Source organism: Myiozetetes cayanensis, unplaced genomic scaffold (genome assembly GCF_022539395.1).
Source record: "Myiozetetes cayanensis isolate MyiCay16 unplaced genomic scaffold, myiCay2020 scf10, whole genome shotgun sequence".
Taxonomy (NCBI): domain Eukaryota; kingdom Metazoa; phylum Chordata; class Aves; order Passeriformes; family Tyrannidae; genus Myiozetetes; species Myiozetetes cayanensis.
In genome coordinates, this window is record NW_026086605.1 from 2448253 (window position 1) to 2463851 (window position 15599).

Consider the following 15599-nt stretch of genomic DNA (forward strand, 5'->3'; position numbering starts at 1 on the left):
GAATTTCACGTTCTGTGAGTGCTTTAGTGTAGTCACAGATGACTGTTGTTTACAGATCCAAATTGAAACCACCAAAACACATGGTATTTTTTTCTCTTTTCCCTAGAATTCAGCTTCAAGGAGAGGAGGAGTAATTTTAGAACTCTGCAGGCAAGCAGGGCTGCTGTGCTCACATGTTTAGATTGGCTTGTGCCTCTGAAGTTTCTGATTTGTTTTGGTGTCGATGTAGTGTGTTTAATAATGTGTGCATAAGAAACTCTTGGATAGGGTAAACAGTGGTTTAATTAAGTAGAATCATAGAATCATCTAATGATTTGGGTTGGAAGGGACCTTAAAGACCATCTCATTTCACTTCCTCCCATGGGCAGGGGTACCTTCCATCAGCCCAGGTTGCTCCAAGCCCCTTCCAGCCTGGCCTTGGACACTTCCAGGAATGGAGCAGCCACAGCTTCTCTAGGCAGCCTGTTATGTTAGCAGAACTGCTTAATGCAGAATTGAAATCCAGCCCAGGATGTCAGTAACCCAAGTGGACACTGAGGATGGTGGTTTTATCACCCACAGACTCCTCCAGATCTGAACTTGTGTGTTTGTTCTTTTTGTGACACCAACACAAGACTTTCACAGACCTTAATGGAATTTAAGATGCACACAGAGGTGAGAATTGGAGTTTTCTGTGGGACAAAAGATAATTCTTGCATCCTCTTGAAAAGCAAACCTATTACTGTCCAAATAGCTGTTTGCTGTTACAATCAACCCCTTATGTAAATACTTCCGAGACTACCTTGCATTTTTATGTGATTCATGTGTATCAAATCAGCCATGGAAAATAACAGTCTGCAAATTGAGTTATGTTTCGCTTTGTCACATTTGTGTCAACTGCCTGGCAAGGTGCTGAACTTCTGCACAGGCTGTGCCACTGCATGAATTTCTGCAAAAGGGATCCTTGAGGCATTTCAGTCTCCTCTGTAATTGCCGTGGTCACATCATGAACTGTGTCACAGGCACTTCATAATTTGTGCTGAAATTGCTACTGCTTCTTTACGGGAGCCCTACAGAGAGAGCTGGAAAGGCTGTGAGGAGCTGATCCATCCCTTTGTCCTGGAAGGAGGAGAGGTGGATGTGATCTGTTCTGCTGGTTTCGTGCATGTCCTCACCTGTAGCCTCAGGAGCTGCTTTTAGAGCTACACCTGTGGTGCTCTCTGTGGCTGCTGTGGATGGAGAGGTGGCTCCTCCTTGCTGTCAGGTGTGGGGCCAGTTTTTCTTTCAAAAGCTAAACCAGATTGGACTCAGATCATTCTGAGAGACTTGGGATAGACAGGGAGCTTCTGCTGATCTCTGAAATTAAATACACGTTTCTGTCTTACCTAATTCTCCTGAAATGAGCATGGAAACAGTTGGAAGCACAGCGACAAATTCTTCTGGAAGCAAAAAGTCACAATAGTCTGTACAGAAAACTCCACTTTCTGTCTTGTTGGTTTCCAAAATGTTTCATGATTCTTCTCTGGGAGGAAGCAAAGCTGAGTAATTGGTGTCACACTGAAAAAACAGGATAAGCTTGGTGACTTCTGGGTTTTATTTGCTTGATCATGTGTTGAAAACAGGTTTTCTGCTTTTGCCCATCTTTGGAGAGGCTTAGTGTAAAACTTAGAAAAAATTCAATGTATTGCCTTCATTTTTGACCGATGCTGATAATACTAGACTGAGTTGCTTTTAATGATGTAATCAAAGCCAAGAAGGGATTAAATGGGATTCAAAAACACAAGGTGTTTTTTTTTCCCTTGGGGGAATTCAACCCTTTTGAAAGGAATGTGTTACTACATTAGGTTTACAAGTATTACAAGTATTACTGGGCAAGGAAGAGATGGGAATTACAAGTGAAGGAGTGTTTGTATTTATTTATTTATTTATTTATTTTATAATAGCAACAGAATGAAGACATTGAAATGAAGTTGTTTAGGTCTTAAACTAAACCCAAGGAGATTTGTTGAGGCTTTGTGTCTGACACTATGAGAGGCATTTACCACCTTCTCAAACACAACATAAAAAAAAATAGATACCTTCCACATGACCAGCCAGTCTGGAACAAATGGACAGGAACGAGCCACACTGCTGCTCTTCATTCATTTTCTCCATTCCAGGTTTTCAAAGGGGATTGTCTCCTGAGTGACTGCTCAGCCCCAGGCAGGAGGATGCTTTGTGTTGCTCAGTGTAGATCTCTTCAGCCTATTACTGAGTAATAGCATCAGCTCCTGGGACCTCTGCTGTGCTTCAAGCCCAAAACATTGTGGACTAAGTGCATTTTCTTGCACCTGACTGTGGGACTGCTGTGGTGGGGTCCCCAGGTGAGGAACTGCGTCCTTCAGGCTTCCATAAAACAGCAGCAGTCAGAAGTGGGAAATGTCACCTATTTTGTAACCGTGTCTTTTTGTTCAGAATTTGGGCTCTCTGGGGCGTTCTGCCTGCGTGTTTGCTCAAAGAGAGCAATTATTTGTGTGTGTTGTGAAGCTTCTCTCAGTGTGTGGCAGTGGACCAAAGGGCAGTGGCAGCCCCCTGTTTGCTTGTTATTACTGTGGATTTTACAGGTTCCCTCAGGCAATATATGGTAATTTCCTTGCTGCTAGAACAGGTTCAGCAGCATGAAAATGAATGTGCCACTCCAGTAATTAACCCATCCACAAGGGGTTTTTAGGACGGCATCGATCATCTTGCATCTTACAAAACTGTGGCACTGCAGATTCAAGACAGGGATTACACACCTGGCTTGGGTTGCTGTTCCTTGGCACTGTGGCAAGCTCTGAGGGTGCCAGAGGTCCTGATGCTGCCAGGAGGGTGGAGGGTTTGTAGGGATCACCTCTTGTCCCAGTGCAGGTAACACAACAGGCTATAACTGTTGAGTCAGTTGTACTTCACATTTAATAATTGCTGTTACACTTAAATACGGCCTGTGCTTTTTTGGGCGCTCTGCTCCCTAATGCTGAAATCTTCTAAGAGCAAAAATATAAAGAAATCCTTGAAAAATACTGGAAATACTTCAAACCAAGTTCTTGTTAACTCTTTTGAAATCACACTGAAGCTGTAAGCTGACTTCTTAAAGGATGTCAGTTTGACCACCCATCCTTGGCAGCCACAGCAAAGACCTGCACCAGGTGGGAATATTGTTCTTACCTGATTTTTTTTCATCCTGCATTTTCATAAAATGGTTCTTCACTTAGACCCCGAGGCCAAGAGACCTCTGGATTCTGCCTCCTGCAATCTCCTGCAGTGAGGTGCCCCTGGAGAGCGTTATCCACACTGACCTCACCAGCTGAGGGCAGGTGCCTGAAAGTCCTTACAAATGTCAGTCCCCTCCTGGCATTAGGCAGCTGCTTTCCTAAGGAGCCTGGCTCCAGCTGTTACAGGGATCTTGCACCTTGGGATGTTTACAGGCTTAGAAAGAGGTATGGAAGTGAGATGAGATCCTGTTGTCTGTGTTGGCAGTTCTGCAACTCTGGCACATGGAAATGTCGACAGAGCTTTGGGCATTTGGCTTGTGGACGTGGTCTGCAGAGGCATATTCAGCAATAAAACAAACTCTCTCCTTTGGTGTGGTTACACTTGTGGTCCCAGCCTGAAACTCGTTTGGAAATCAGGGGTTTAACGTTTTGTTTGTGACCCAGTGAATTCAGGCTCAGTTCTTACAGCACTGGCACAGTACAGACAGAATCCAGAACTGAAGGGTCTGTGCCTCAGCAGGAGGGGAAAGCAAAGGAGCAAATGACAGGCCCAGGGCTGCATGAAGGGAGGTGGATGCAGAGTTTTTCCCAGGGGTTTGGCTGCCCTTGAGCCTTCACTTGTGTCTGCTCTGTAGGTCTGTGTGGTTGCAGAGCCCTCGCTCTTTCAGGGGGATCACCACACATCCACCGTGGAGGGAAGCACCCACACCCAGGGCTGTGCCCAGCTTTGGAAACCTCATCCCCCTCCTTGCATGGCCCCTTGCTTTCATACAACACTTTTGGGACGTGGAATCTCGTGGGGTGTTCAGTTCTCACGTTGCTGATGGTGATTCACTGCTGACCTCTGAAGGGCTGCAGCCCCCCTGGCATCCTGAGCAGCACCGTGCAGAGGCCTCTTTTGTTATCCTTGCAGTGGGTTTCCCATGCTGGAAATTTCAATAACTAAGCAGGCATTTTGGTTATTCATAACTCTTAATGCCATTAATCTCACTTGCAATTTAGATTAGGCAGCGACCTTAGCAACCCGACAGTGATCAATGGGAAGAGGGGCACAATTATGTTTTGTTTCATTTGATTTTATTTAGTTTTGTATTTACTTTTATTTGAAACCCCTCCTAAAGTTTATTTCTTGTCCACCCTGGTTGCATCATCACTGGTCACTCCTTTTTCTCTTGGAATTAGCAGATGGGAATTCTGTCAGTGTGCTCAGGCTTGAAATTCTGAGACATTGTGTGTTTTCATGGAGAGTGTATCAATGCAAATAAAGCACTCACACTGTGGTAATTAGATAAGTGGAGGAGCAGACAATGTGTTCATCAAAGTGTTCGATCTGGAAGAATAAGTTAAATCTGTGAAGCTTTATACCTACTATCTCCTTGTGTTATTTTGTGGTGTGTTATTTTAGATCATGGTGACACAGATAGGGCTGGGTTATGCCAAGTGATGTACAGAGGCAGTTGAACAAATTGCTTCTATTTTTCCTGCAAAGTACATTGAAAAATATCCCAGTGATTTAACTAACACTCCCTAATTATTTTACTGCTCAGATTTCATTTACGCTCTCCAGTTGTGAATCAGTGCCCCGCTTTGAGCCCACTAAAAAATAAATGCTGCAAAAAACCTCCCCAAAAACCCTCCCAAACCCCACAGCTACCAAAAAACCCACTAAACCAACAAACCTGTGGTTTCAACCTCATGATCTATCATTCTCCCAGTAGGCCTGAATTTCTGATTTATCTGTACTGGAATGGGATCAAATTAAGGATAACTCAATTTTAGAAGAATGGTGATTAATGTATCTTTAAATGGCTAATTATAGACTATATAATAATATCTTAATTATACTGTGGACACAAACTGTACATGACTATTTATTAGCCACACTAAAGCATAGATGTTACAATTGATGTTAACCTTTCACTGGTTTTTGCCAGTGAAACCAAAATGGGACAACATTGTTGCATGTTTCAAGTGACTTTTCCTACTTGATCTTTCACCTGTAGTACAAAGTTACTCATAAAACTAAGGCAGAGAAAGAAAGCAATCTACTTTTCTTCCGCTGCTCTTGCAAGAGGTCACTCCTTTCTCTGACGATTTGTTTGGCCCTTCAGGAGATAGTGTTTGTTTAGGTTGCTGTTTGAGGAGGAATTTTAAGTGACTCCTCAAGGCAAGTGGAAATTAAAAGACCCATCCTCTCTTGCTCACTTTAGAGAGGGAGGTAAGGCCAAGGAGCAAAAAATCTGCCTCCAGGAGCAAAAAATTTTGCAGGATAAAAACGAAGAAAAAGGAAATCCTTGCTGTCCCGGGACTGGAAAAAAAAAATGCATGGTGAGCAAAGAAGCACAGAAATATGAACAGGATGTCTAGACCTGTGTATTTTTGTGCAGCCTATGATGAAGAATATTGAATTCTTTAAAAGCCTGTAAACTGCTTCCTGTACAACCTTTAGAAAGATGAACTCCAAAGGTGGAGTGCCCACGTGGCTGAAAACAGTCTGCTCGTGACCATCTCTGTAAAGGCAGTAGTTTATAAATATATATATTATTGAGAGGAGAACTATGTTTAAACAATAATCTATTTCTTTAAACATTTTCCCGTCTTCTGTTTGTTTGTTTCTGTGTAGACAGCGCTGTTCCTCTGAGCTTTGGCAGCAGCTTTCAGATATCAGAGACCCCCCCCTTTTTGTTTGGGATGTTTTGTTCTGCTCTGTCTCTGCAGTTTGCTTTATATGGTGCTCGTTTCTGCTCAGTACCTCAATAATGCATTGCAGCTCGGAGGTATGGCTTAATATTCACCCACTCCTTCCCACGGGGATGGATGTGTGAGGAAGGCTTTCCTTTCAGTGGGCTCTTTGATGTTTCTGTGTGTGTGCATGCGTGGCCAGACAACCAGCATTTACAACTAGAGTAAATGCCTGGCACAGTGGACAGTGAAATCGAGAGCAAAGAAACAGAACATAAATTTCAGTATATCATAAAACTTGTCATGGTCCTGCCCAGCACTGTTTTTTGGTGGAAGCCAAAAATTTCAAAATTGGGTGCAAGTGACCCAGGTCTGAATTTATACATAAACACGAAATGGAATAAGACCAAATATTTAGGAGCCTGTACAGTGTTATAAACAACTAACCAGTATTCACCCAGTTTCAACAAAACATCAATTTTGTATAGACCAAAACATGACTCTTGTTTAAATGGATGGAAAAGGCAGGAAGAGAAAATGATAAATTTTAAAGGATGGTAGTGAATACTTAAATAGCCTTTTTCAGCAGTGGGATCACAATAAGATGTTACATGGCTGTTCATCCCTAGGCTGAAATGCCTGGGGCATCCTTAAATCCTTTGAAGCTACAGTGGGATTTTTTTTGTTTTTCTTTTTGAGCTACGTCTCTGTGTTTTTCAGGTTCCAGAGAAGTTCTTCCAAAATGTACTTACAGTGTCAACACAGTTCTTATATCTTTAAAAGCCAGCACTAAATTTAGTACTAAATTGATGCTTCTTGGCAGGCCTAAAGGGTGAATTGGGGCCAGGCAGGAGAGGGGGAAGCACTGCACACCTTTTTTTGAGAGACCATGGTTGTATGAAGTTTTAAAATATAAAATAACAAAATATAAAGTTAAATGTGTTGATATAAAGTCACTCTTAGGAATATTTGTGTCCCAGTCGATTTGATTTTGGTTTCCTAATTTTAGTTTCTCTCCCTGGATCTTGTTGCTGTAGCATTTGTCAGAGCTGCCGCTGCTTTCGAGCATGTCCCTTCTCTTTGTGCAGGTGTTTTTGGGTGTAGTGGACCGAGCTCTTTCATCTTTGGCCTTCAAACAGTTTTCCAAGGCTCCAGGCAGCTCCTCTGGCCAGTCAGTGAAATAGTGACATTAAACTGATGGGAGCACATCCATCGAGGTCTCTCTGGTGTTACAGCCCATGTTCTTGTTTTACCTGTGCTCCATTCACATTTCTAGTGGGACTTGAGGGTTTGTTGAATAGAAACGTTGGGGATTGGGAAAAAAAAAAAGCTTTCTCCACTATGCAGCTCCTGAAAGGACCGTGCTGCCTCAGAATAGGATTCAATCCAAGCCTTCTTTTATTGGACCTTTGTTTAATAAATGTTCATGTGAAACTTCAGGGCTTTGACACAGGCATTTTAAGTGTTTTCTCTGCACTTGTTAGGAAGATGCCACAGTATCCCTGTTTTCCTCACTGTCAGGACAAACAGTGCCTGTGTTCTCCCTCTTGGCTTCCAGGTACCTGCTAGGACTTTACTTAATATGGTGTTTGCCTTTCTACGGATTTTTCTTTTCTCAGTGTTTTCCTTTCCTCTGTAACAAATAAAATCCAGTAGGGAGCTGTTATGATATTCAAAAGACCAGTTCAGTAGAGCTGCCACACGGAAAACTGAAGCTGAGCTGTAACTTCAGCCTAATAGGGTCTCTGGATACAGGCATGTAATTTTAATCTGTTGGCTGGTACCATTGATTTCCCATATTGGATAGCGATGCTGGAGTTATTAACCATTTCAAATCTACTGCCAGAGAACACACAGGACTTTTCATACGCTCTCTGCACATTCTGTGTTTGACTTGCTTGGGAATGGCAAATATAGAAGGTGCCACCTTGGCGAGGGAGCTGGGAGCTGCAGCAGAATTTGGGGGTCAGTTGTGGCTCAGGGACCCAACCCTGCTCCCGAAATCCTGAAGCTCAGTCCCTGAGTGAGGCAGTGCTACTGCTTCTCTGGGATAAGTGTTGAGCAATGAGACACTAGAAATGAGGGTTTGGCTTTTACCAGAAACAAAACAACCCCCAAATTATAACTTGCTTGGAAGCTTGTGGCTGAACAAAGTGCTGGCCCACAAGCTTTCCCCCTTAGTTTAAACAAAACAGAGAAAAAAACCCCCATCATTTACTTTGAGGCCGATCATGAAACAGAATTTAATTTCAGGCAGCCTCTGGAAATGAAATATGCTCTGTGTTCACTAAACATCCTTGTTTCCTCTTGTACCAAGAACAACTTACTGTGGGTGCACCCAGAGAGCCAGAGGTATTCATGCACAGGTATTCAGCAGTTGTTGTTCCTGTCAAGCAAGCAAACCCAACTGGGTTTCCCTTTTTGCAAGCAGAGAAAAAACTGCAGCAACTGCTTAAGGTGTGAGCCTAATGAGGCCTCCACTAAAGCATAAAAGCCGTGCTGTGGGAGGTGTTTGAAAGTTAGTGTGTTTTAATATTTCTGTTAAATTTAGCTGATCCTTTTGACCTCTCCACCCTGTGATGTATCCAGAATTGTGGCATAGCTTCAAGCCATTTCTGTCCCCAGTGTTTAATTCCTGGTATAGTCAGAGATGCAGCTGATTAATTTTTTTTTACTCCCTTTGGTGATGTGAAACACAACTTGTACGTGGAGCATCTGTTATTTGCTGAAGACAGGGATGTGGAGAGTGGTGGTGTGCAGCTTTTCCAGTGTGCCACGCACATGAATTCCCTGTGCCCTGGCATCTCCAAGTGCCAAGCAAAAGGATAAGCTTATTTGTGGGGCTTGCAGTGCTGTACTTTATGAGCTTAAAGATCCTCCCCATGAATCGCATCCTTATCAGATGATGAGCATCCCCACCTCGCTGTCCAGCAAGGGGGTCTGTGCAGGCAGGAGCAAAATGGTTAAGTGCCCTGATGTCTTGGATGGAGCTGCTGGTCGGCTCCCACATTGGCTTGTTTACCTTGGCTGCTCATGATATTCTCCCTACGTTCCTCATGGAAGATTCCATTTTTTTTTGCAAGAGGGATGAGCTCATTTGTGAAACGAACAAGAAAAGCAGCCGTTCTGCTTATTAATCCTCTCTGCAACCGTCCTGATATGCACAACTTGCCTGTTTATGAGAGGGAAATGTATGCAGGGCACCCAGTGCACACGTGCATTTGCATTTCAAATCAGCTGAGTCAACACAATATAATGGTCCTGCCTGCATGTCCTTAGAGAGCCACAGTAGCTGACAATGTGTGCTTAAAGGGAGGGTCTGCTTTTCTTCTTCGCCCTTTTTTTCTTTTTTTTTTCTTTTTTTTTTTTTCCAAGCCGGTTTCCATAGCCAATAGTCCCGTGTTCCAGGCGCCTGCACCGGAGCTGTTAGGACCACTGATGTTTAGCAGATGATTACCCTGTCACCGTGGCTGGGGTTTTGTTTTAGTTTATAAATACCGTTCATCTGGACCTAGGAAAAAAAAAAAAAAAAAAAAAAAAGAAAAGGCAACCCACCACCAAAACTGGCAACAGTTCAGAGAAGAGAAGCTGCTGAAGTGTTTCTGCTCGTGCTGCCACTGATGCAAGCAGCTGTTTCCATCTGCACTGCAGCATTGCAGCCTCTCCACAGCCAGAGCTCCCGGGGCTCCTTGCCGGTGGAATTACGGAGGAAGCTGGCCCTGCTCGTGTCTAGCTTGGACCCACGGGCGCGCTGAGGATGGGAGGGTCGCAGTCCCTGCAGCAGGCACAGACAGGTGGCCTGATCCGGGAGCCGTCAGAGGCCATGTAAGTGCGGATTCCCTTTGCTCTCCCCCTCTCCCCCTGCGCTGCCGGGCCCGCAGCCGCGCTCTCATCCTGAGCTCCCATCCTGAGCGCTGCCTCCGGGACCGGCTCCTGCCTGCGGGGCCTTTGTTCGCTGCCGATCGCAGCCGGCTGAAGGCACAGCTGAGGTTTTGCCGGGCAGGGCGAGGTGGATTTGCCGGCGCTGCCCAGGACCAGGGCAGCTCCCGGGGCTGCCCACCTCGGATGGCTTGTGCTGCGCTCCGTGTGTGCCGTCCTTTCGTGTTTCGGGTGCATAATCAATCAAACACAATGACCATTTCCAGCGAACAAAACACCCAGCCCCTTCCCCTTCCCAAATCCCCCACCTCTGTGTTTTCTATTTACAATGCACAGTGTGGAGCTCCATTTCACTGCCCTTTTTTTTTTTTTTTTCCCCATTTTGCTTTTCTCTATACAGAGACTGGTTTTTGGGTCACATCACCCTTGTCAGCATCCGTCCCTGTCATGGCATTATTATCCTGTGATGAATCATAAGCAAGGTGTCCTTAGATCTCTCCTCACTGAAGGCCGGCTCTGAAAGATTCACTGGGGGAGGGAGGAAAAGGCAGACAATTAGTGCTCGTTCAGAACAAGCTGGTACTTTTTCAGATGGCTAAATCGTCGGTGAAAGTGCACGAATATGTGTGTGCCTGGAGAAACAGCACCATCGTTTCCCCCTTGTAAATAGGATTTTCATATTTATTGGTGGAAGATTTATCAGTTTAGTTAGCCAACAGTCTTTTCTCCCTAACCATCCACCCTGGACTACTAAGCTGGGATGCTAGAGCATGGACCTTAGCTCTGAATGGAGCTAAGGAAGAATTGCCTTGTCTCCTTTTGTTATTTCAGTTATATAAATCACATTTATCTAACGTGTCTGACTACTGCATTCATTACTGACTATGTATTTTGGTAGGTTTTTTGGGTATTTATTCACTAGGGCTGGTCTATAAACTGCCTCATACAGGTCTCTTAGAAATTTTTTTAATGTAGTGTCTGCTTGTTAAGGTAGATCTGATTATGGTTGGGACATCATTTGTATGTTTGAGATAAGTGCTTCAGAGTCATTGGGGAATGACAGAGCAGGAACTGATAGTTTTGCCTCCATAATTGGCCTTACAAGTAGGTATATGCTCCCTATTGTCATATTCTGTGTATGTTAGCAGATAGCTTTGCTTGATAGTGTCTTGCTATAGTTGTAAAATACAGGCCTAACAGCATTTCTGGATGGATCCTTTGTTCCTTTGATGTTTAGCTTCAGCAATTAAGATTTTTTTTTTTCTCTCTGTGGTTCCATCTGACATTCCTATAAACAGCATCTATTTTGATAATATGGTGGAATAAACTGATGCCTCATTGCCTTTAAAGCACCTAAAATTACATTTTCATCTGCACAACCTGGTGTTGATTTTTAACAGTGATCCGAGGCCTGGGCAATAAAAGAGACGTAGCTAATACAGGGTTCAGGGTTTTTTATCTACAATTTTCACAGCCTTTTGAGAACGCATTCTGTTGGAAGAACATCTTGGTCGAGATGTATGTGTATATATTTTACATTTTGGGGACACATGAGTAAATTATGTTGTCATCTCAGTGGCTCCTTTTATATATAAACATACTCATCTTGTGGGGTTTCAAGTTGATCTTTTAAGGCCCAACATAATCAACAGATACATTTTTTAGCACAGGCATCAATCATTCAGGAACTGTTGATGCCCTTTGGAAGAGTTTGTGGCAGGTATTACTAACCTTGTATTAAATAAATCACTAAAAAAGTGTGCCATTTTCTCCAACTCAACACCCTTTAAAATAAGATAAGAATGAAGGCATTTCTTTATCTCCTTGAGGAAATACAGACCTGTTTTCTGAAATGAGAATGTCCTCATAGGATGTCCCTCCAAAGTGTCCTGTGATGGACTTCTTCACTAAACACGTAGTCATAGAGGTAAACTGGTGTTAGAATCGGTGCTGAAAAGGGGTCTAGGTCAAGAATTCAGAGTGCATGCATGATTGAATGTGCCCTTTTGGCATGTGCATGCCGAATTCCCAATTTTAATGTAAATTTGCTTCAGCCAAGATAAAAGTATTTGTAATAAACCCGGTATTGACACTGACAGCCTGGGGTATTCTGTTGCTCATTGTGGATTGTAAGCACTCACTCACTGGCAGCAGACAATTGCCCTTCTATTTAAAGAGAAAAGAAAAGTCAATTTGGAATGATAAAAAAGGGAAAGCCCAAGGGAAGCCCCTGACAATAAAAGTTAACTGCAGATGAAAGTGGTGTGGTTCAGACCTCTGTTGACGTTATGAGCGCTGTCATGTGCTTAGCAAATCGCAGCAGGCACCCTGGTGGCCACAGATTTAGCTCAATCAAGGGCACGTTTCCATCAGATAACAGGAGTGGACTCGGTTGAAATGAAAGCAAATGACAGTGTGATGATGTTTGGTGTGCGTGGATTTGCTGGGTGCCTGCACACATCTGGTGCTGCTGACGGTGTCCTCGTGTGTGCTGCCTGTGCTGTGCTGAGGTACCAGCCTTGTCCTGCTGAGGATGTGAACAGAAATCAGCTTGCCAGGTGCTACCACCTACACCTCACAGCTTTTCTTTGCAATAGTAACGTATTTCTAACTGCTGGCAGTGTTTTTAAAGTATTAGCAAATTGGAAATGTTGCTAGGGGTTTAAATGTCGGTAGTTTTTAGCCAGTTGTCACCTCTGAGTTGTACCTTTTCTGCAGTGGAAAGGGTTCCTTTCTCCTGAGCACGAACCGCACCTTGCTTTTGTGAGGCATTGTGGCTGCTGCCCTTTCAGCAGCTGCCCATTTTGTGATCAGCCAAAGGGCTGGTGATGTGTCATTTCCTCCCATTAGGAGCTCTACCTGCGGCGTCTCTAACATTTCCATCCCTTGCCAATCCAAGAGGAAAATGACTGCAGACTGAGCCAGCTCCCACTGATGTTGATAGTGAAATGCCCACTGACTTCAATGGGAGCTGGATCAGGCTCCAAAAAAGAAATTGAATGTTGCTGATTGTTGGGAGCAGGCCAAGACGTCGGTGCCCTGGTGGGTTGTTTTTGCAATCTTTCTTCTGCTGCATGGTCTTTCTGTTTGGAAAGACTCAGAAAAATTTGCACTGGATAGTTGTCAGCCTTGTGAATAGGAGATGTGTGCAGTTGTTTTATGTGTAAGGGTGTATATACACATAAGTTATCTCTGCATGTGTACAAAAGCACAGCCCTTGCTTGCTGCCACATTTTTTATTTTTCTATCTCTGAAACCTGAAAGAATCCACTGAGTTGTTCTTAAAAGTTTGAAAGAAATGAGTGTGACAAAATATTTGCACGGTTTTATGTGTTCATCCATAGGAAGATGATCATAATGATTATACATAACATGGAAGACTGAGATATACGTCTTTTGAAATTGTCTGGATCCTGGGAGGAAGGGAGGCTGCCGTTATTGAAATGATATTTAGTTAATCCCTTGGCAGATAGTGCTGCCTTTTGTCAGCATATGAAGTAGGAAGGTAAATTTTTCTTCTTCCTCTCATCGACAACCATCACTGATCATCCCCATCAATAGTTAGAGGATGCTCTTATCTACTAGATTTGTCTACTAAATAGGGTGAATTCCTGGAAGACGTGGGGATGTTTCACTTAGGAGGAGATGTATCAGAAGTTAACGAGGAGATTCTTCTGTCAAGCTTCCCTGTCTTTTATTCCAGCCTCCCTTATCTGAGCCCAAAGGATCTCATCTCCCAAGTCAGTGACAGCGCTTCCTTTGATGTGAGAGAGGTGGTTACATCAACCACCACTTCTGTCGCTAGAAGTAGGCAGGTCAGAAAATGAAATGAAAAGACCCCAGACCCCCTCACCCTTCCATTAACGAGGCTCAGCACACATCTGGCAAACCCACGTGTGCTGCTGAGCTCTCCACACGGAGTGGGGTGCCCTGTGCCACGTGCAGTGGAGCCGCTGCCGTCCACGATGGATTCTGACACGCAGGCAAATTGGAAAACGCAAACCGATGCTGGGTGGTGAAAACATGAATGGAAAGGCGTTCCTGCAACGCGCCTTGAGGCTGCCACTCATCGGCAGAGCCACTTCCCTGCCTGCCTTTGCTTTTTTGTTTGGCTTGACCCGGCAGTCAGAGGAGCTGATTGTTAGATTTAAATCAAAGATGCTCGGCAGTCCCGGGTGTTTCAAGAGGCAGCAATCTGCGTGCTTTCAGCGTTTCTCTGACATGATTGCAGCACCTAGGAAAGCAGATCTGTGTGTTACAAACACATTTCCTTTGTTTGAAGACCCACAGTTTCTGTGTTTGCTTACGTTTCCTTATCCATCTCTGATGCTTTGTAAGGGATTTCTTATTTAGCCCAGGTAAGCAGGCTTTTGAGTGGCAAGAGGCAGAGTTGTAATTACAGCTAGAAATTCGATGCAGTTTGCATTCCCTTTAAGAAAGTGGGCGGGATTGTGGTGAGAAACAAACAAGCAAATATATTTTTTACTATGGAAAAGCTAAAGAAAAAAGGGTGTTATTTCCCTTCAGAACCTTAAATGCTCTGAAGCAACCCTTTGAATTTAAGTAGCAGGCTGTGGATATCATGTTCTGTATTCCCATTAGCACCAGGGAGACAGCTTAATGGGAAAAATCGAATTAATTTCCTTTTTCTACCCCAGTCTGAGGTTTCAAGGTTTCTTGTAAGGCGTGTTTTGGCCTGAGAGCCTTCATTGATGGTGATAGCAGACAAGATAGTGAGATCCCTCCTCAGCTCCAGAAACCAAAATGGAGTTTGCAGCATAGGCTGTCTAAACATACAGCACCTGAACTGAATTTTGGTTTAAACAACTGTGGATATGTCTCAGAGAGACCTCGGGGTAATCTTAATTTTGTTTGTTGCCTCCCTGTGGTACTGTTTGCTACAGCTCCTGTCCCTCTGCTAGGAGGAGTGATTAAGGAGATGAATGGGTGCTTGAGAAACCTCTTCCTTGCCAGAGGAAGAACAGGGCCTGTTGGCTCTGTTGGGATGAGAACTAAACTTTGAGAAAAATCTGTGTCTTATGTTTTAGGCTTATTTGATTTTGATTAAACAAGATCTTTAGAATTGTATTCAAATTTGCACGGTAGGGTTTTCCTAAATGAAAGCATCTTGTTTCTCAGGCTTGTATCTGACCCTGAGTAGCAGTTACAGTCACATCCACTCCTGCTTGTGAGTTTTGATTTCCTTCAGCATAAAACCTGCCTTTATTGGTCTTGGTAATAACAATCCATTGCTCTCCTTAGAAATGAGTCCAGTGTTGTGCTGGGAAGAGGGTTTGGTTGCTAAAAGAGAGAGAGGATGAGCAAGGGATTGCAGTCTCTTTGTTTAACTTCCCAAGTGCGGGACTGTCCCTTTCCAGAGTGGAATCCTGGGAAGGGAAGGGAAGGCTGAGCACCGTGTTCCTCACCTGGCAGTGCCGCGGGCAGCACAGCTGGAGAGGTGCCACAGCACAGCTGGAGAGGTGCCACTGCACATCAGGGATTTGCTTTTTCCCATCGCGCTGTTTGTGCTGAGTCGGCAGTTCCTGAGCCGGGCGTTCCCGCAGCACCTACGGCAAGGGATGATGGATTCATTGTTGCTGAGAGCTGGGGCAGCACGGAGGGTGCCCTGTGGCACAGGGAGAGCTGCAGCTCAGATGAAGTCCGTGGGAAACCTCCCAGAGCTGCACTGGGCTGGAGCAGCTGAAGGCTCACGCCCACCCTGTGTCGGTAGATGGAATTATTATGGCCTGAGCAGAGATTTTGTTGTCAAGAGGTTGAGATCTAATTTTTTTTTTTTTTTTTTGTCCTTTGCTCCTGTGGCTTGCT

General features: G+C 44.2%; 1 protein-coding gene across 9 annotated transcripts in view; it reads left to right on the forward strand.

Moving 5' to 3' along the window:
• Positions 1-15599, forward strand: part of TACC2 (transforming acidic coiled-coil containing protein 2) — a 91005-nt gene that overhangs the window by 23237 nt on the left and 52169 nt on the right. Inside the window, exon 1 of one of the 9 annotated variants that reach the window (XM_050335173.1) lies at positions 9200-9719. The exons of the other annotated variants lie outside the window; for them this stretch is intronic. Within the exon in view, the coding sequence (XP_050191130.1) occupies positions 9652-9719 (68 nt within the window). The 5' untranslated portion in view covers positions 9200-9651. Of the gene's footprint in view, positions 1-9199; positions 9720-15599 lie in introns of those variants that run through there. 9 annotated transcript variants of the gene reach the window in all.